The sequence below is a fragment of the Brassica napus genome, chromosome A3, assembly GCF_020379485.1.
Source record: "Brassica napus cultivar Da-Ae chromosome A3, Da-Ae, whole genome shotgun sequence".
Taxonomy (NCBI): domain Eukaryota; kingdom Viridiplantae; phylum Streptophyta; class Magnoliopsida; order Brassicales; family Brassicaceae; genus Brassica; species Brassica napus.
The window spans coordinates 29,934,534-29,957,202 of NC_063436.1; the positions used below are offsets into that span (position 1 = coordinate 29,934,534).

Below are 22,669 nucleotides of genomic sequence, written 5' to 3' on the forward strand. Positions count from 1 at the left end.
AAATGACATTTATCCTAATCAAGGGACAAAATTGGTCTTTTAAATTTATAAAACCCTAAATAAAGAAAATATAATTGTTCTTTTAAATTGTAAAACCGTAATGAAGAAAAAAAAATTGTTAATATTTAATATTTAAAACTATAATCAAGGGAAAAAAATGGTCTTTTAAATTTATAAAACCGTAATCAAGAAAATAAAATTGTTAATATACCCCCTTTTGCCTTATGTAGTAAGGAAAAGATCATCAAATTTCATCAACAATGTCTTCCTCATCATCAAGCGATGAAGCAGATAAAGCTTTTGATGAAATGGTCGACGAAGTGGTTGATAATTTCATAGACACAATAGTTGACGGTCAAACCAACAAACCGAAGAGACGAGCTTATATCGAAAGAGACCGAGAACAAGGACACAATCAACTATGGAAAGACTATTTCATGGAAAATCTTACATACCCACCTGAAATGTTTAGGCGGCGTTTCCGAATGAACAAGCCATTGTTCCTTCGCATTGTCGATCGCCTAAGTAGTGAAGTTCCCTACTTTCAGCAAAGGAGAGATGCTGCCGGAAGGTACGGGCTATCTCCACTTCAAAAATGTACGGCAGCTATACGTATGCTCGCATATGGTCAATCGGGAGACAGAAATGACGAATATCTCCGACTTGGTGATAGTACATCACGTTTATGTTTGGACAATTTCACTGATGCGATAATACAATTGTTTGGATATGAGTATCTACGAAGCCCTACACCAGAAGATCTTCAACGATTACTAGATGTTGGAGAGGTCCGCGGGTTTCCAGGGATGATAGGCAGCATAGACTGTATGCATTGGGAGTGGAAAAACTGTCCAACGGCTTGGAAAGGTCAGTTCACACGGGGTTCAGGAAAGCCGACAATTGTCTTAGAAGCCGTGGCATCACAAGATCTTAGGATATGGCACGCATTTTTCGGCTTACCAGGTACACTCAACGATATCAATGTTCTCGATCGGTCACCGGTTTTTGATGACATCTTACATGGTCGAGCACCTAAAGTTAAGTTCAAGGTCAACAACCACACTTATCGTATGGCCTACTATCTTACTGACGGAATTTATCCAAACTGGTCAACATTTATCCAATCCATCCCACTTCCTCAAGGTCCTAAAGCCGAGAAATTTGCACAAAAGCAAGAATCCGCCAGAAAAGATGTCGAACGGGCTTTTGGAGTATTGCAGTCGAGGTTTGCAATTGTTAAAAACTCAGCTCTACAATGGGACAAGGAAAAGATAGGAAAGATAATGAGAACTTGTGTCATATTGCACAATATGATTGTAGAGAACGAACGACACGGATACGCTCAAATAAATACTTCTGAGTTCGAATCAGGAGAGTCAAACAGAAGTTCAAAGGTGACAACCAGAGAAAGTATTCATGCCGGTGATATGTTAGCCATGCGCAGAGAAGTCCGAGATCAAGAGAAGCATGCTCGTTTGAAAGCTGATTTAATGGAAAATATTTGGCAAAAGTTTGGTGATGAAGATGAATAAACTTTGTTTGTTTTTCTATTTCTCAATTTATGTAATCTAATCTTTTAATGTATTGAATAAATAGTTTTCAAAAATTTAATAATATTTTAAATATTTTATTCTTGTTTTCTGGATAATTTGAATATTAAAAAAAAAAATATTATTATTTTATTGTTATGAACTCATACTTCAGGTTCACCAATGCAGAAAAAAAACAATTACAGGTTCATAACTATTCATGGACCCACAAAAAAATATTAAAATAAATTTGTGAACCCCAAAGAGGGGTTCACCAATGCTCATGCTCTAACGTATGTACAGCAATTTTCAAAAGCAAACTTATTACTGAAGTAAAAAGGATGATGATATATTTGCTACATTTTCCTTGATCCAAACTGTAAAATGGCCTACCTTTATATATAACTAGTGGTATTCCGGCGCTACGCGCCGGATTTGTATATTTTATTTTTTGATGAATTTGAATCAATTTTATGATTTTAGTAAATAAAATATTTTCAAATAAATGAAGATGCACATATGTTGAAAGAGAATGATAGAGTAGTTGTTAAGGATGAATGTGATATGAATTTTGGATTGACAGATGCATTCTTTACCGATGCGTGATAGAGAGTAGTTGTTAAGGAACGATCGTTTCACTCTAATCATTGGTTACTTATTCTTCGCTATTATGTTCTTGTTTCATCGGGTGTCTTCTTCACCATTGCTGGAGGAGGAGCTTTAACTTGATGGAAACTCTTTTTTTAACTTTTAATGAGTAATGGTACGTGCGAGAGTGAGAGAAGTGTAGGGGCATGCTTACGTTACGAATAGCAGTGAGTTTTGGGTATCCGAGTGTTTTTAACGTGGAGGCCTACTCCCTAGTTCGTTTGGCTTTCATTTGATGTGACCATCCTGAAACTGTTATTATACCACCATGTATGTACTTTTTATCAAACAGTGTAGTTAGTGCGGAACTTATTGTACAACTGAGTTTTGAATATCATTGTTTTTGTCGTTGCTTACGATACTATTAATATTTTGGTCTAACACCGTGGGGTTTAGTGGTTGCGATTTGGTTTATGTTAATAAAAAAATATTTACAGGCTGTTGGATAGCGGCTCTTTAGTTAAATATTTATGATTAATGTAATATTTTGTTGATGATACTTACTTTAACACTTAAACTAACAAATTCCACACCTTAAAAAAAAATATTTTTTCTTGGTTTCAAACCTTGTGGTCTCTTTTTCTCTTTGTTTTATTTGTATATTTAGTTTCTAAACTCTATAGTCTGTATAATAAAACTATCAAAATAAGAACAATAAGATGAAAGAATAGCAAATGAAAATAATGTAAATTTTAAATTTTAATTTTAAAAAAAAATTCTTGAGCTAATCTCAGATATGATAAGCACTAATTTTATTCCATTCAGAAACATTTTAAAAGTAAATATGCATAGACTACTTGTTGGGTAAGTCAATTTTAAACAAACAAATTCATCTTTTAAAACAGGACAATGCATTCAAGTATGACTTATTAATGTCGAAAATGAAATTTAAGAAAAACTTGATAGTAGAGATACGTCTGAAGTAGACAACAATGACATGTACACGTCAGCTCGCAAGTTTAACAATGCATGCCCAACGTCCATCTTCATCAGCTTGAGACTCCTCAGAAGTTGGGTCAGTCACAACCGGGAGATCACTCAATTGTGGAACCTCTCCACGATGGCCTACAACAATGCCATTGTTACGCACTTATGGGCTATTAACAGGAACACCAATCTGTCCACCTGCTGCGAGACATTTTTCACAACTCCTCTCATCACAGATTGTCATCAACACCATGTGGAGGTGTTAGTGAATAGAGCAATTAGAAATGTAATAGAGTAAGATAGCTTTTAAAGTGAGACAGCAAACCTAGACAGTAAAATTAGGAGAGGGGGGGGGGGGGGGGGGGGGAGGGGGGGAGGGACGTTGGTTACGACTTACGATCAAATATGCGAGCTATGGTGAAAGACTGATGCTTTGATGTGAATTTTTAATGTGAAAGCTTAAGCTGGAATGTAATGGTCCTCCCCACAATATCTATGAAGCATTGTGGAAGGGGCTAGTTATGTGGGTCTGCCCTCCTAGGCTCTCAGGACTTTATATGATGAAAGACATTACAGAGGAGGAGGTTTTAAATTAAGAAACAATAACTCAACACTTACGGTATCAGCTATGTTACCATGGACGCTGAAACTGCTGCAGCAAGACCACTGGTCAACTTGTTCAGGTTTCAGCTATGTTATCATGGATGCTGCTACAGCAGGACCACTGGTCAACTTTTTCATCTCACCATCAAAAGCTACGAACATGGCAGTGTCAGATACATCAGTAACTAACATCTCTACCCGGTACCTAGAAGTGGAAATCAGAGACCATTTGTTAGATGTGAAGGTAATGAGAGTTGTATTGGAACAATTTGCAAGAGAATATGTAAATAGTGCAGCTCCGCTTACCTTGCAACTCCAACCGCATTTTCATCATGGCAGGGCGCACACGTGCAGGATGAGAACTTGGAGCAGGAGACACAGCACCATCCATTTGCTGTTTCAATACTGCCAACATCCCTAGTACATAGGAACTCGACAGTCTATATTTGTTTAAGTTAGATAAAGGCATATTTAATACAACATGAGCATGTTGTTAAGATAGAGTCTAACCTTGGGTGGTGAACTAAGGTCATGAAAATTCAACTCAGATAGTGTCTTTGAGTCAATCTTCTTCATGCCGTCATAATTGAGAGTAGCTGAGGAGGAACTGTCATCGCATACCAAACATCAATCCACGTCACAACATATAATCATTTACCAGCACAAACATATCAACCGTAACTTACCAAGTCCAGTGTGTATTCACAATCCGAGGCATGCAGAAAGAACCTGTTGACACCAGCAGCACTCTGGAACCCATTTTGCGCTCCTTTGGGAAACCCAGAAGTGGGAGCTCTCCTCGAGGAAAGCCCCAACTGATCCAAAACCTGATCCTTAGACACTTCTTTATTCCCTTTAAAGACAAAAACTTTAGACATCTCCGAGAATCCCAACTCATGAACATGAGCCTGCGTCCCAAAAGACAAACCCCACCAAAACATTCTCCGGAAGCAACCCAATCGCCTGCTTAAGTGCAGATTTAGCGAACCCCAACTCCTCCTCGATCATACACGTATCGAGAACAAACACGAACACAGGAGGAGGCGTCTTGGCCGACAGTGGAAGGAAGCGCATATTCAACGGTGGTGTACAGAGGGCAAAGCTCGCCGGGGAGATTGGTCTCGGAGATCATGTGGTAGTGAGGAGGGAAAGGGTTCCGCTGGAAGCAGAAAGGGCAGATCCAGATCTTGGCGGCGAAATCGACGCGAGCAAAGGCGTTGAGGACAGAGACGCAGGTTCGGCATTTGAGGGGAGCGTAAGGGAGGCATTTTGGGCTTAATGGGCTGTTTAAATTGTTAAGAAAAAACCCAAAATAAAACCAATTTCGAGGGTGACATGTAAAATGAAATGTTTTGATTGGAGGATTATTTTTGCTGACGTGGACAGGCTAGAAGTGGAGATTATCTCCCTTTTAGTATAGTATAGATTTATTTTATTTATCATATATAGTTCTATAATCATTTTAGCTATAAGGCATCAAGACTAACAATTTTGTGAGATGTAAAGTCAACATAAAATTTTTGTTGTTGTTTTGTTTTCATAGACTACCCCGCTACTCAATTAGAGAGGCACATGATGTGTCATCTTGTAGGATTCCAACCTTTGATTAATTGGATTCCCAATTTAATATTTTAGTCAAACGTTATTAAAAAATATTTTCATTTTTCTCTTTATGTTAGAAATTTATGCCGTCCGTACAAAGAGAGATGTAGTGAGAGAACGAATGTCATACATGTTGGCATCGTCATCCTAAAGCCATGCATTGCAACATTCTCTTTTTTTTTTTGGTAAAAAAAAACATCTCTCATTCTCTTTGTTTTATGTTTTGGTGATTTTTAAGTTATCCTGATTTCATGACCTACAACTTGGGTGAACTAGAATCTCTGGACATATGGCGCCACTAGCAAATACAGAGGACAAGTTTACGAGCAAGAATGTTGCTTAATTTAAGGCAAAGGCAAGAAATATTTGGATGAAGGTTTGTGTGTTCACTACAAGAAAACACAAGTTTTACGAGGGCAGTTTTCCTCGTGACTTCGTCGTAAAAGCAGTGTTACGAGGAATTAGCGAGGAAACCCGTTTCGTCGTTATACGTTTGTCGTAACGCATATATCCTCGCTAATTCGTCGTAACATAGCGAGAAAATAATTTCGTCGTAAAAGCGAAGAGGAATATTTCGTCGTAAAGACCACGTAACGCTTCCACGTAAGGACGTCGCTAAATTTCCTCGTAAATACCACGAAAGACGTTCCTCGTAAAACCCACGTAAATAACTCGAAAGTAAATACTCGTAAAGTAAACGTAAATACCTTGATAGCTTTTCTCGTAAAGACCACGTGAACTTTCCACGTCATTTCCTTGTAAACAATTCTTCGTAAAAACCTCGTTAAGCTTCCACGTAAAGAAGTCGCAAAATTAGCTACGAATTTACTTCGTTTCGTTATTTTACAGAAATATAAAAAATTATAATTAAAAAAATAATTTAAATTATTTAAATTATTAATAAAATTAAAATTCTAAAAAAATCAAAACCAAAATATTTTATATATAAATAAGTTTTGAATTCATAATACAAGAACCGAAATTAAAAAGAACTAAGGATCGTGAATCGCCCGATAAAATTCATCACTCCTCGCCGTTACATCCGCCTCGGCATGTGTGTCGGATGTTGACTCGCCTGGAATAGGATTTCGTTGTCGCATGGTCATCGGGGGAGGAGGAACCGATGGTCCTCTAGAAGAAGGAGACCCAAAGACTCTCTGAGTGTACTGAGTCTCGGGGACAGTCTCTTGTCCCGAAGAACCGGGAGCTGATGAAGACGACGGGTCTAAACGATTATCCGGCTCACCGAACATCTCTCTGTAATGGGCAGTAAGTCTACCTTTTCGAACCTGAGAAAAAAATTTAATTTTTTAAATTTTCGTCAACAGTATATTTTCCAACATTATCCACCTAATCAACACTAAATAACATAAGATCCGTAAACTTATCTAAATTCCCTATACTAACCACCTAATCTACCTAAACTAACCAAATTAGAGAGGAATTAGAGAGGCTTACCATTGCAACGAAACAGGGAGGAAGTGGAGAGGAAGTAGAGAGGAAAGAAAGAGTGAGCGCTCGGGGTGTATATATAAGATTACATTCCGTCGCAAATTCCTCGTAATTTTACGACGAATTACAGAGGCCCGTGTTTTTTTTTACGACGAAACAGCGAGAGATTACAAAGGCCCGCGTTTTATTATACGAGGAATTACAAAGGCCCGTGTTTTTTAGGTACGAGGACGTTACGACGATTTTGTTTACGTGGAATTACCGAGGAAAGCTTCCCTATAAATATACCCGTAACTCTCCTTCTCAACCCACACCCAAACTCCCAAATCACACCATATCTCACATCATACTCTCAAATCCAATCCTATTCAAATTATAAACGAGGAATTTGTCCTACGTGGTATTTACGACGAATTTGTCCTACGTGGTATTTACGACGAATCTCTCCTACGTGGAATAAACGAGGAATTTGTCCTACGTGGTATTTACGACGAATTTGTCCTACGTGGTATTTACGACGAATCTCTCCTACGTGGAATAAACGAGGAATTCGTCGTAAGTTCGACGTCAACATACGAGGAATTAACGAGTATTCCGTTTAAATCCCTAAAATCCGAAACTCCAAACCCCAAACCCCATATTCCTTATCTTCTACTTCATATATTCCAAACCCTATCTTTATTTTCATTCCAAACCACAATTCCCTATCTTCTAATTCATATATTCCAAACCACAATTCTCACTTTTACTTATTCATAAAACAAACTCCCACATTTTTTTATTCACAAAACAAACTCCCACATTACCTTATTTATAAAACAAACTCTCACATTACCTTATTCATAAAACAAACTACACAAAATCGAATATATTTCTTCTTTTTCTTTTTTTTTTCTAGTTTTTACAGTACGAGGTGTTTACGACGATTTTGGTTACGTGGTTTTTACGACAATTCCGTCCTACGTGGAATTAAAGTGGACCGCGTTCATCATTTATTTTACGTGGTATTTACGACGAATCTCTCCTACGTGGTATTTACGACGAATTTGTCCTACGTGGTATTTACGACGAATCTCTCCTACGTGGAATAAACGAGGAATTCGTCGTAAGTTCGACGTCAACATACGAGGAATTAACGAGTATTCCGTTTAAATCCCTAAAATCCGAAACTCCAAACCCCAAACCCCATATTCCTTATCTTCTACTTCATATATTCCAAACCCTATCTTTATTTTCATTCCAAACCACAATTCCCTATCTTCTAATTCATATATTCCAAACCACAATTCTCACTTTTACTTATTCATAAAACAAACTCCCACATTTTTTTATTCACAAAACAAACTCCCACATTACCTTATTTATAAAACAAACTCTCACATTACCTTATTCATAAAACAAACTACACAAAATCGAGTATATTTCTTCTTTTTCTTTTTTTTCTTCTAGTTTTTACAGTACGAGGTGTTTACGACGATTTTGGTTACGTGGTTTTTACGACGATTCCGTCCTACGTGGAATTAAAGTGGACCGCGTTCATCATTTATTTTACGTGGTATTTACGACGAATCTCTCCTACGTGGTATTTACGACGAATTTGTCCTACGTGGTATTTACGACGAATCTCTCCTACGTGGAATAAACGAGAAATTCGTCGTAAGTTTGACGTCAACATACGAGGAATTAACGAGTATTCCGTTTAAATCCCTAAAATCCGAAACCCCAAACCCCAAATCCCATATTCCTTATCTTCTACTTCATATATTCCAAACCCTATCTTTATTTTCATTCCAAACCACAATTCCTTATCTTCTAATTCATATATTCCAAACCACAATTCCCACTTTTACTTATTCATAAAACAAACTCCCACATTTTCTTATTCACAAAACAAACTCCCACATTACCTTATTCATAAAACAAACTCTCACATTACCTTATTCATAAAACAAACTACACAAAATCGAAAATACATCAATCGGATTCATCGACATTCTCATCATCACTAGAAATGTCTTCATTTTCATTAAACTCGTCTTCAACAGCTTCGTCTGTGGCATCATCGGTAAGATCTTCGTACTCGTGATTATGCGGATCAATGAGAAGGATGTCATCAATTTCTTGTTCAGGTTCCTCGACTCCATTTATCTGTTCTTCTTGCAATGGTGGTTCTTCTCCACTGATGATTCGTCCTCGAGGTGTTACTTTGATCACTGCTAACCTATTTATACCCGAATCTCTCATCCGAGGGTATGGAAGGAAGCTAACTTGGTCTGCTTGTGAAGCTAAGATGAAAGGCTCGAATTTGTTGTACCGTCGTCCACCGTTGACATCAACTACACCGAATTTGTTAGACCGAACACCTCTGTTGACGACGGGGGTCGAACCATTCACATTTGAAGAGGACGCATTTCAGCTTCAGTATCCCTGGAAATTCGACTTCAATAATCTCCGTGTGTCACTTACAAAGTTGGTGGATTCAAAATTAATTAGGTGCAAAAAAAAAACGTGTGTCACTTACAAAGTTGGTGGATTCAAAATTTCCTCGCTAAATCCAAGTAAATAGTTTCCTCGTAAATAATCTCCGTGTGTCACTTACAAAGTTGGTGGATTCAAAATTAATTAGGTGCAAAAAAAAACGTGTGTCACTTACAAAGTTGGTGGATTCAAAATTTCCTCGCTAAATCCAAGTAAATAGTTTCCTCGTAAATAAGACGCGAAGTTTACGTCCACTTTACGAGGAACGTACGTGAAACATGATATCATCGTTATTTCCTCGTAAATGACACGTCACATTACATCGACTTTACGACGAACGGTTTTTGTCGTTAGTTTACGAGGAAATAACGATGATACCGTTATTCACGTAAAATCCTCGTAAAGTTGACGTAAACTTACGAGGTTTTTTTTTCCTCGTTAATATTCCTCGTTAAGCTTGAGTTTTCTTGTAGTGGTTTGGTTTGGAACAAGAATGCCAAACCCTTCTCCAACCTGATGCTTAAGAGACCAACTCTCAAAAAGTTTTTTTTTCTTTATATTCTTTGATTCTTTTAAAGAACCAAAATCATAGAAACACTTGATGTAAAAAAATGTTTTTTGTTTGAATAAATTTTACATTCATTCGGAAAAAAAAAATTTGGTTTCAGAATCATTTATGAAGAACTTTCTTAGCTGAAAATGCCACATGGAGTTTTGGTGAAAAAAACTATTTGTGAGGACTGTGAGACTCTGTGAGTATATGTTGGAGAATATCTCAAATATACACCAACGGTGTTGGTAAATATTGACATATTTGTTTAGTAATCAAGGACGGCCAGTGGTCTTAAGGGAGTTTTGACCCCAATACGGACCCGGGTTCGAATTCCACTGGCCATCCGAGCTGCTTAAATGATAAGAATTCGTGGATGCTGCGGGTCTCGTGAGATTAGTCGGTTGACTTCGGTTGCCGGATCTCTACGATTATCAAAAAAATAAAAAAAGTAATTATAGGTTAACCTTAACATCAAAAATATGAAAATTCATTAGAAGCTACATTAAAGTACACTGTTATAAACATGAGTGGCGTTAACAAGAAGCGTAGTTTGTGCTTTAGTATACTTTTAGTTTCTCCCCCCAAAAAAAAACCAAGAAGCTTTCGAGAAAATCTGTCACCAGTTACTAAAAGACTTGGACGGCAGGTGACAACCAGATTGCTCGCCTCCTACTTAGTTGCAGCAATTGATAAATCATACACTAATAATACATCTACGGTTGTTATTTTCTAATATCAAGTTTTATAGTGCCATCATATCATACTAACATGGGACCGCAAGATAATTAGCGTTTTACGAAATATATTCGTTTTCAAACGATTTGATTAATATGTTTGACTTTGCAACCCGAGACGATTTGTAATATTAAAAGCTCAGCCTTCTCTGAACCACACATTTTCCATAAATTATCTCCATGTATTAAACCATGACGATATAATTAAATCCTATGAAATTAAATTAACGAAGACATGAAAAGGGGACAAACTATATTTTGGAAAGCTGGCCGAGCAAGCAAACACTAACCAGCCAGCTTGTTGAACTGTATTCATATGATGAGTTTGTTGAAATGCTTATCGGGAAAAACAGATAAGAGCAGTTACACAATTCTAACTATTTTAGATTATATCAAACATCCAAATGAAACAATATTTAGATATACATAACTGGACCTTTTTATGTGTGTTTTTTTTGTGTGGAAAAAGCTTCTTGAAAAAATTGTCTTGAAGTTGATATTAAAAGAACATTTGAGTTTATCTTATAACACACAAAATCCCATTAGTTTTTATCGTTTGTTAACTAAAACCCCAATTATTTAATGCATAACTAGATATTAACCCGCACATCCATGCGGATATATTTATATTTAAAATATAAAATATGTTATAAAGATATATATATATCTAATATCAATTTTGTGTATATAATTTTTATTTTAAAAATTTATATTTTTTGAAATTTGTTTGATGATATTGTACAAATGATATATTAATGAAGTATTTTTGTTTATTTATTTAAAATGCAACATTAATATTAATAGTTTAATTTTTAACATTAGTTTTATATGAATTAATAAAAAAAATTATTAGCTTCTTTGTTTAAAAATTTTTATTCTTGAAATGTTTTTATGTAAATAAATTAATTTTTTTTGTTGTATTTTAAAATATTATTTTATTTAATATATTATATCTCAGTTTAATGTTTTTATTTTTACTAAAAATATCAACATAAAATGTTACAACCAATAAAATATTATTTATTTTGTTTTATATAAAAATTTAATTTGATAATTGAAAAAGAATTGGGCTATACTATTTAATTTCAAAATTAGTTACTGAAATATATAAAATATGGTCTATATTAAATATGATAAACAGTCAAATGATAATTACCTAATGACAATATATTTATGTTTTCTTAGAAATGTTATTGTTTAGATGTATATTGTTTTTGTTAGAATAATATCATATATGAGTAATTTTTAAATGTTTAGTTAAATTTCTAATGAATGATCTAATATAGACTTGTGTATGGTAGATAAAAAATAAAACTATATTTTAATAGAATACTAGATTTTGGCCCGCGCTTCGAAAGCGCGGATTTGTCTTCGTTAAAAATATTGTTTTAAATGAAGTTTTATAAGATGATGTGTATGAACATACTCATTTGTATGGAATATCGATTAAGAAGAAACATTTTAAAAGGTATTATATACGGAGCCGAGCTAACATGTTTTTATGCGGTGTTCGGTTTGACAATGAAATTTGTATATTTTGTTTTAAAAATATTTGTAAACTGAACTAAAAATATATATGGAAACAATTCCACTTATAAATAATTTTCCTTCATATTAACTATCAAAATACAGAAAAAACCAATAATATAAAATATTATTTGTTTTTGATTAAGAATCTAAAATTTTTAAAACAAAATATTGTTAGATGTTTAACTATTATGAGATGGGCTTTTGCTTTAATATATTTTTATGAGATGGGCTTTTGCTTTAATATATTTTAATTATTTTGTTTGTGTAATGGGTTTAAGCCCATCACGTTTTAAATTATAATAGTTTGGTGGTGGTTTCTAATTTTTAAAGTCGTCCAAAGACCATCACGTTTTATGTGCATCACTTAGGATGAGTTCCATAGATTCACCAACACCTTTCACGAAAAATCTCCATGAATGGAGGATTTCCACTTGAATGCACCAAGCAGTCTTGTGCGGTTTGATTTTATTCAAGAAAGAGAGCTGCATGTTGTTTGCCATTGTTTTGTATCAATATGTTTTACGATGCTATGAGTTAACACGAGCTGTATTTATAATAGGAGTGATTTCCGTGGTTGTAGGGTACGCATATTTAGGGTTGAATATTAAGAAGATCCGATATGATTTTCTAGTTGGATGTATAAGGAATATTGTTGGAATATAAATTTATAGGAATTAATGTTTATCCAGTTAAAGTAGGTAACATATATTTTTTGCACACAAAGTTATCACGTATTGTAGTTAATACGAAACATATATATCAAGTATTCTAAATTTTCGGATTTAATGTATTTAAAATCGTTTTGAACAGATTTTTTTTGAAAATCCAGTCAGTTAAAGTACATTAGAGAAATTTATGCTAGCAAATTATTATGGTTGTTAGTACAAAATTTGTAAATTAATAAAATAATGATTAAATCCTTTTTAAAATTAGTAACAATATTTGGTAACATATTCTAACAATAGTCAGAAAAACGTGGTTATTATAAAACTTATCCGATTTCTTAAAAACAGATTTTAACTTTGATAGATTAGAATGAAATAATAAAAGATGGACTGGGTATATAACTATTTAAGCACTAATCTTTTGGCAGATTGAGAATGAATGTGTTCTTTCATTGAGATTATGGTATAATATGCTCTCTCAATTGAATGAGAGTATTGACATCTCGTCGTTTGGGTCTAAAAGATGAATAAATGTGATATGATCATTGTACAAATCTATAAATAACGTATTCATTCACTCAATGAATGAACTATATAGTGTATTAGTGTCTTGTGTATAACATGTATTGTGTTCTACTTTATCGTGTAGAACATGTTTTGGTCTGTCAAATATAAAGTTGGTATATTAGTGGTTTATATGTGGCGAAATAAGTATGTTAGGTAAACGTACGGTTATAATAGTTAGCTAAACATACAGTTATAATTTGTTATTGGATTAATAGATGGTAAGACCAAATAAGTGTTACTTAAATAAAAGGGTGCAGTAACCTTGTATAGATAGATTTTTCCAGAATGTTTCTCTTTTAATAGAATAGACTAGATCTGGATCCGCGCAACCGCGCGGGTGTTAATTTTTACTTTTACTTATATAGATATTTGGTTTTATTTCAAGAATGGTATATATTATAATTATATATGTGTATATGCATTTTAGAAACATAAGTATGTTATTCATTTTTTTTTCATCAAATTAATTATTTCAAAATGTAACATGTTTTTGTATTTTCTTTTATATAGTTTGTTTGTTGAATAAGTGTTTTATTATTAAACACATGAACATGTATAAAATTTTGTAAAATAGAAAATAATTTTCATTTCCAAATACATTGTAAAATTTCACAACATTATAAAGTTTAAGAAAAAAATATACTTATATCTTCTTAGATTAATCAATACGGATTATGTCTGGTATATGGTTTTATTTAATGAATATATGAACTGCACATGTTAAATAGTAAATGATTGACTCGAGATAAATTTGTTTCGGATTTTGTGAAAATAACCAAAATTTAAAAACCCAATAAAACCTGCTAAAACCCAAAATCCGGTCACCGGTTGAACCACTAGTTAAACCAATAGACAGCTTTTAGTTTTAAATTATGTTTTTAAAATCTATTTTGTATAATTTTTAATTAAGAAATTAGGTTTTTCAGTTTTGTTATCAACATTTTATTAATGATTTTTACTTTTGGTATATTTTAGATTTAAGGTTTAATTTTATTAGTCACATTAAACATAACTATTTATATTTTTTTAAGTCTTAATATTTTTTTGTTAGATGTCATAAATCTTTACTTGTTAATTTTTTAAAATAATCTAAACTATTTTTGATATCTTGTATGCAAAATAAGAATAAAAATATAGAAATTTAAGTTAAATATTTTCTAATTTTTTTTAAACATATAATATTTACATATCCAAACTGTTATTTTATGTTTTATATAAATATTATAAAATACTTAACCTTAGTTTCTATATATTTATTTTTATAACTAATATATTATTATATAATACAATTAATTTATATATTATTCTGCCGATCACCGGCGGTTGATCCGATGATCTGATGACTCAGAAGTTCATCTGGTTTAGTGTCCGGGTCGGATTTAAAAATATTGAAGCAATCTAATCATGTATAAAAAATGATGGTCAGAACTGGTTATTCCAATTGTGATTTGTTTATTAACTTGTATAAACCAAACCGGGTAAAATAACTTATTTAGAAAAAATGTTAGGTTCAATATAGGCTTATTTTTAAACACTGGTATGCATCGTATGTGAATCATTAATGATGCAAATATATTTTTCTTAACTGAATCGTGTTTGTAGGAGTAGGTAGTTATTATAGTATCAAATAGAGTGATTTAGCAAGGCATTTATATTATTAAAAGAGAAGTACCAATATAAATTATCCTTTAGTTTTTCATTTTATTTACACTCCAATGCCACTGAAGTAATAAATGATCCTTTCTTTTAGTAGATTGTCTTTTACAAATAATAAATGTATTTCCTATTTCTAATTTTACCAACAAAAACGGGAAACAATGACTTGAACGTAATCTGTCTTTATTATTTAAACTACAGTGTAAAAAAATCTTAGGAAAATGAAATCGTTTAATAGTTCTTAACTATAGTCTGCAGCCTTCTTCTTCATCTATAGGTGATGAACATGGAGGATAACTTTAGTTTAAAAAAAATTAAAATTCATAACTTCAAATCGTCATTGCTATGATACATATATTAATAATTATTCTTCCGGAAGTTAATGTTGAGTCACGTTCTCATAGTCATAGATATATTACTGTAACCTATAACAAAGATATATACATATTTATTTCTTTATGTAAAATTCAAATCATCTATACAATCGATTTTCTAATCTTTCTAAACTAGCAAATCAATAAATTCAGAATCAAAACAGAATATCTTTTAATTTATTAGTCTATCCAAACTTATAATTAATGTCAAATCTTTATTATATCTATAAAATATAGAAACTATAGCCTAAATTTTTGGTAGCTATTATATTTACGTAAATAATAATATATACTTATCTTTTATATAGACCTGTGAAGTTGCTCTTCATAGAAGAATGAAACACTCGATCTTTGTATTTGAAGTATATTATTCCCGAAAACAAATACAAGATTGTAAGAATAGTAACAAAACAAACAGTTGAACAATATATTAATTTCTGCACAAATTTTTTGGTCTTCTTCTGTCAAAACTTCACCTAAAGCAGGGTGGCTCAAGAACTGCAAATCTCTCAACTCTAATTAGACACAAAACATGTTTCCAAGTTATATATATATATATATATATGACATAAAAAATAACCAGTGAATGTGATGACGCTTAGCTTCGTATTTGTTTGTTGAGCAACATGACTCACAATAGTTGTTTCATCTCTATGTTCGCACACAACTTTTCTGGAATCAAACACAAACAAAATAAATATATCAGAGTCAAAGAAACACAACGAATTCAGACAACCAACTAACTATATGAGGGACATCATAACTTTGCTGATTCTATTTACTTTCATTTAGTACAAACAAAAATTTTAAAAGAGAAAATTAATACCCGCGCGGTCGCGCGGGTCCAGGACTAGTTAATGTTATTAAGGAATAAATGAATTTGGACTTTCTAGAAAGGGTTCATTTTTTTAAAAATCACACATAAATCAAGGTTGTGACTTCTGTTTTAATATATAAGATAGATAGTTACAGTTTCAAGTTTCAACTAAAATTATAAAATCATCGACTTAATATCTGGATTCGAAAACTGTTGTGAACAATAGGGGAATTCGTGTGTCTTATTAATTAATCAAAGTGTTCCCTTATATATGGGATTACAAGATATGGATAAAAGGAAAGAGTACAAATCCTTATCCTAAAGTAAAAAGGAAAACCTCTTATAGATAAACATGAAGAGAAAAGTAAACTCCTAAACTAGAGTCGGCCTAATCTTTGGCCGCCTCTCTCTCCTTGCTGGACGCGGTCTTGGTCTTGGGCCTGGACGCGGTCCGTTCTTCCTTGGCATGGTTACTAGCAATCCACATTGTTCTTAACACTCCCCCTTGGATGCTATAACCATATGGGCTCGTACCATGCACGATGTTGCCTCGTTAAAACCTCTCTAGGAAAACCAAAAACCCAAGGTGGGAAAAATGGAAACCATAGACAGGAAAAAGAGTACAACGCATGATACTCCCCCTGATGAAGGCATCACTGAAGATCCTTCAGCCGGCGCATCCCTATCTGATGAACCAGCTTCCTGTGCGTTGAGGTAGGCAGAGACTTGGTGAAGAGGTCGGCTGAGTTGTCGCTTGATCGAACTTGAACTACTTGAACCTCCTTTGCCTTCTATAAGTCGTGGGTGAAGAAGAACTTGGGCAGGATGCGCTTTGTCCTGTCTCCCTTGATGTATCCTTCCTTGAGCTGAGCAATGCACGCTGCATTGTCCTCGTAGATGATCATTGGCTCCTCTTTCTCTTGTCCCACGGTCAGACCACTCTCTCTTAAGACATGGTCGGTCATGTTCCTCAACCAGACAAGCTCACGGCTTGCCTCATACATGGCTATGATCTCGGCATGATTAGATGATGTGGCCACTAAGGATTGCTTGGTAGAACGCCAGCTTATTGCGGCTCCACTATGTGTGAATACATATCCTGTTTGAGATCTAGCCTGGTGTGGGTCAGATAAGTACCCAGCATCTGCATATCCAACCAAGCTTTCTCCTGGCCGGTTGGTGTAGAACAAACCGAGATCCTTTGTTCCTTGCAGATACCTGAACAGATGTTTCACTCCGTTCCAGTGCCTTAAAGTCGGACAAGAACCAAATCTAGATAGTAAGCTCAAGGCAAAGCTTATGTCCGGTCTAGTATGACTAGCCAAGTACATTAAGGCCCCAATGGCACTTAGGTAAGGCACTTCCGATCCGAGTGCTTCCTCGTCCGGTTTCTTTGGTCCGAATGGGTCCTTCTCAAGGTCTAAGGCCCTCACAACCATAGGACATGGCAAGGGATGAGCCTTGTCCATATAGAATTGCTTGAGTATCTTTTCTGTATAAGTTTCTTGGTGCACAAGGATGCCATTCTCTTTATACTCAAACTGTAATCCCAAACAAAACTTTGTTTTCCCTAAGTCTTTCATCTCGAATTCTTTCTTTAGACATTCAAAGGTTTGGGAAATCTCTCCAGAGGTTCCTATAATATTCAGGTCGTCCACATAAACTGACATGATCACATAGCCCTTGCTGTCGAATTTCTTTATGAATATACATGGACTTATTGGATCATTCTTATAACCCTCTTTCACTAGGTACTCGGATAATCTATTGTATCACATTAGACCTGATTGCTTTAAACCATATAAGGCTTTGTTTAACTTTATGCAATGTTGTTCTCGAGAACCTTTCTTGTCTTTGAGCTCAATGCCCTCTGGAACTTTCATATGTATCTCATTATCCAGTGGTCCGTATAGGTATGCAGTTACTACATCCATTATGCGTAAATCAATGTTTTCTTTCACGGCCAGACTGATTAGATATCTCAGTGTAGTTGCATCCACCACAGGGGAGTAAGTCTCCTCATAATCTATTCCAGGTCTTTGGGAGAATCCTTGTGCTACAAGCCGTGCTTTGTATCTCACTACTGCTCCTTTCTCGTTTCTCTTCCTTACAAAGACCCATTTGTATCCCACTGGTTTGACATCTCTTGGTGTCAAGGGTATAGGGCCAAAAACGCCTCTCTTTCTCAATGATTCTAACTCCACGTTTATAGCTTCTTTCCATTTGATCCAATTTGATCTTAGCATGCATTCTTGTATGGACGTGGGTTCTAGATCCTCATCTTTATCCATGATCTCAAGTGCTACCTTGTATGCAAATAAATCATCAACGTTGATATCTTTTATGTTCTATTGTTTTCCAGACATTTCATGGTCTATAGAGATCTCTTGGTTGTCCGGCTCTTGTGTCCCGTGAAGCCCAGCGTCCCGGACCTCACTTTGAGGAACGGCCGGATCATCGGGTGTGGCCGGTACACTTGGCTCGACCGTCCTGGTCGGCTCGACCGGTCCATCTATGTCCTGGACGGTTTCCTTGATGCTCTCGGATCCAGCACCTCTCTTGGATGTCCGAGGCTGTTTGTCTTTGGAACCAATTGGTCTACCACGTTTTAAACGTTGCTTAGACTCTGTAGCCACTTGACATTGTCCATCTTGGACGTCTAATCTTATAGGTGCATTACAAGCCGGGTTGTGTGATATTGTTACTCTATTTGGGTCAGCAAATGTATCTGGCAACTTATTAGCTAGCTCTTGTAGATGTATAATCTTTTGGACTTCTAGATCACACTCTCTAGTCCGAGGATCTTGCCAAGATGTTGATGGTCTAAACCATTCTATATCTTTTGTAATCAACCGGCTATTATCTCCCCCTAAGGACGGATATGTGGACTCATAAAACTGTGAGTCTTCGTATCTGGCCTTAAACAAATCACCGGTTGTTGGCTCAAGATACTTTATAATGCTTGGGGAATCATATCCTACGTATATTCCCATCCTCCTCTGTGGTCCCATCTTAGTTCTCTGTGGTGGAGCAATTGGATCGTAGACGGCACATCCAAATGTTTTGATGTGGGACACGTCTGGCTCATGACCCGTAAGTAGTTGGGATGGTGAATATCTATGCTCACTAGATGACCTGATGCGAATCAGTTCCGTTGCATGTAAAACCGCATGTCCCCATGCTGATACCGGAAGTTGAGACTTCATAAGCAGTGGCCGGGCTATCAGCTGGATACGTTTAATGAAGGATTCGGCCAAGCCGTTCTGTGTATGGACATGTGCCACGGAGTGTTCTACTCTTACCCCCATGGACATACAATATTCATTAAACGCTTGGGACGTGAATTCACCAGCATTGTCTAGACGTATAGTCTTAAGAGGGAAATCTGGAAAGTGTGCTCTCAGCCTTATCATCTGAGCAAGCAGCCGTGCAAAGGCAAGGTTCCTAGTGGATAGTAGACACACATGCGACCATCTGGTCGATGCATCAATGAGGACCATGAAGTATCTAAACGTCCCACAAGGTGGGTGTATTGGTCCACATATGTCTCCTTGAATCCTTTCCAGAAAGTTTAAGGTTTCATTGTTAACTTTGGCTGGTGATGGCCTGATTATGAATTTCCCTTGTGCACATGCTGCACATGTGAGATTTCGTGGGATCACTCCTTTAAACGTGTGCCCTTGTGAATTCATCATCAATTTTTGCATCATTCCTGTTCCGGGATGGCCAAGCCGGTTATGCCATAAAGTGAATAGCTCGGAGGCATTGGCCTCGATCATACTGATCCTTGCATAATATAGACCAGTAGTCATTGCGGGTATTGTCTCTAGGATCTTTTTATTGCCTTTGGTGATCGATGTTATGTTAAGGAATTCTTTATTTCCTTCTTCCCATGTTTCAAGATGGAAACCATTCAGTCTTATATCCTTGAAACTCAATAAGCTTCTTCTAGAGCTTGGGGAATACAAGGCGGTTTTGATCTCTAGGTGAGTGCCCTTGGGCATCATCACATAGGCTTGGCCGTGACCTTCAATCAGGCTAGCCTCACCCGCAATGGTGTGTACCTTTGCACTTTGCATTGTGAGATTTATAAAGTACCTTTTGTCTCTAAGTATTGTGTGAGTTGTGCCACTATCCACCACAAGTACACTCATCTCATCATTCATTCTATAAATAAATTTTTCTAAACTTTAGAGACTTCATAAGATGTTTAAAACTCTTATTATTAAAAAATGCCATTACATAAAATAAAAACACCAAATCAAAGACATAAAGCAATAAGACAATGTGATTCGAAAACTAGTCCTTGAGACAATCGGATGTCTCAAAATCCATTAGGTCATCTTTGTTGTCCTTGTCGGATTCATTGTCAGCATCATACCCATATCCTTTGTCCTCATGGACGTTTTCTTGGATCATGTTTGCCTCCGGATTCTTGTTCTTGAGGCTCTCTTGGTAGAGGTCGCACAAGTGTTTCGGAGTTCTACAGTTCTTGGCCCAATGGTTGTCACTCCCGCATCTGTGGCATACAGACTTGTTGGACGTGTAAGATGGTTTGGATATGCCACCTCGTCCGCGGCCGTAGCTGCCTCGACCCCGGCCGTAATTGGAACCACGACCACGGTTATTGTGGTTTCCTTTCCGGCCAGTTGAGTAGCCGTCTCGGCCGTTCGAGTTGTCACGTCCACGCCTCTTGAATCCACCACGGCCATTGCCGTATGGTTTCTTGTTGTCTTGGACGTAGTAGGTCTCTTTGGGATCATTCTTCTCAACCTCACGGGCTTCGGGTAGTGGTGCTGTCCCGGCCGGTCTAGCTCCATTACTCTTTAGTAGGAGTTCATTGTTTGCCTCGGCCAAGAGTAGACATGAGATCAGATCAGTATATGTGGCAAAGCCCTTTGTCCTGTATCACAGAATTCGACTGATTGAAAGTCGTATAGGTCTTCTCAAGCATCATACTATCGGATACTTCTTCACCACATAGCTTTAGTATTGAGACAATCTTGAATAGAGCTGAGTTGTACTCATCCACTGACTTATAGTCTAAGAATCTTAGATGCATCCAATCGTGCCTTGCCTTTGGAAGCAACACCATCCTGTGGTGATCATATCTGCTCTTTAAAGCTTTCCAAAGATCTAGTGGATTCTCAATTGTCATGTACTGATCTTTAAGACCATCAATGAGATGATAACGCATAAGGCCTAAGGCTATGTATCGGTTCTTTTCATTCTCATTGTTGTCCTCGGTGATAGTATCACCGAGTCCCTTGGACTTTAGACTAATCCTTGTGTCTAGCGCCCACTGCAAGTAATTGTCTCCAGAGAGATTAAGGGCTGCATAGTCTCTGTTTGCTATTTTCGACATCTGAATCACATTATCATGTAAGGTATTAGGTTCACAATGTGATTCACGTGGCCGCAGAATATAAGCAAGCTCGGCCACAACACGTCTTATGCATTTATGATATTCAAACAATTCTAATCGACCATGGTGCTATCAATCATGGACTACACGGTTCTATAGGTTTTCTAACAACCTAAACTCGTATGATCTATATGCTGGTCGATCTTGTTTCAATCAATTATGAATGCAATACAATGTTCGGATTCATGTAAAGCAATCTATCTTATCTTACTTCTTTTCATAACACCTAGGGTTTCCAATCTTTGAATTCTTATCAACCTTATGTTAAGGTTTCAAGGCCTTAAGTATTTTGTGTTCTTAGTTAGATTTTTTCAAACAATCTAACATTCCTAAACCTCAAATCAAGCAAGCAATCAAACAAGCAATATCAATCTTAAAATCGGATTCTAACTTTAGGGTTTAGGGTTTCGATTCCTTCATTAGGGTTTGTCAGGTTTCAGATTTAATCAATCAACATACAATCAAGTTCTAGTTTGGAATCGTTTAGCTTTCTAGTTTTAAGACTTTGTCGATTTTAATCTTCTAGTTTCTTTTAGGGTTTTATCGAGAATAAGATTTCCATAATGATGGATTAGGGTTTTGATCTTATTCTATGTTCTCAGATTATGTTCATACCTTTGTTTCGTAGAGGTATAGAATCGGACCACCTGAGAATGGATGAAACTTCGAGCTGAGGAGAATGAACGCTTGCTGCCTCCTATCGGGTCGTGGATGTAGTCGGACGCGAGCTGGGGACGGACGCGAGCTGCGAGCTATTTGCTGGACGGATGCGTTCTTCTCGAGTGCGAGCTGAGGACGCGATCAGGAAGCTGAGGACGTTCGGTCTTTAGGATGTCAAGCTTTTGGAACGATGGAGAACGTCTAGGTTTTAGCTTTGAGTCGCCGGTTATAGGCTTTTAGGTATCGATTTAGGTCTCAGGGATTTAGAGGCTATCGTGCTGATAACGTGTTGTGAACAATAGGGGAATTCGTGTGTCTTATTAATTAATCAAAGTGTTCCTTTATATAGGGGATTACAAGATATGGATAAAAGGAAAGAGTACAAATCCTTATCCTAAAGTAAAAAGGAAAACCTCTTTTAGATAAACATGAAGAGAAAAGGAAACTCC

General features: G+C 35.8%; 2 protein-coding genes across 6 annotated transcripts; one reads left to right on the forward strand and one right to left on the reverse strand.

The window, feature by feature from the left end:
• Positions 1-260: 260 nt before the first annotated feature.
• Positions 261-2,145, forward strand: LOC106353295. The gene is made up of 3 exons (XM_048777104.1): positions 261-963; positions 1,321-1,394; positions 2,113-2,145. Exons 1-3 carry the CDS (start codon positions 261-263, stop codon positions 2,143-2,145), a joined length of 810 nt encoding a protein of 269 aa, XP_048633061.1.
• An 802-nt stretch (positions 2,146-2,947) lies between these two features.
• Positions 2,948-5,261, reverse strand: LOC106423291. Of its 5 annotated transcripts, none has more exons than XR_007327665.1 (5): positions 4,394-5,139; positions 4,218-4,314; positions 4,014-4,147; positions 3,723-3,912; positions 2,948-3,242 (listed from the first exon to the last, which is right to left on the reverse strand). XR_007327665.1 is itself a non-coding variant. In XM_013864075.3 (4 exons), exons 1-4 carry the CDS (start codon positions 4,609-4,611, stop codon positions 3,795-3,797), a joined length of 567 nt encoding a protein of 188 aa, XP_013719529.2. In that variant the 5' UTR covers positions 4,612-5,133; the 3' UTR covers positions 2,948-3,794. The 5 variants fall into 5 exon arrangements, 1 of the variants encoding a protein (XP_013719529.2); XR_007327662.1 differs by having other exon boundaries at positions 2,948-3,302; positions 4,394-5,138; XR_007327660.1 differs by having other exon boundaries at positions 2,948-3,305; positions 4,394-5,137.
• Positions 5,262-22,669: the final 17,408 nt, after the last annotated feature.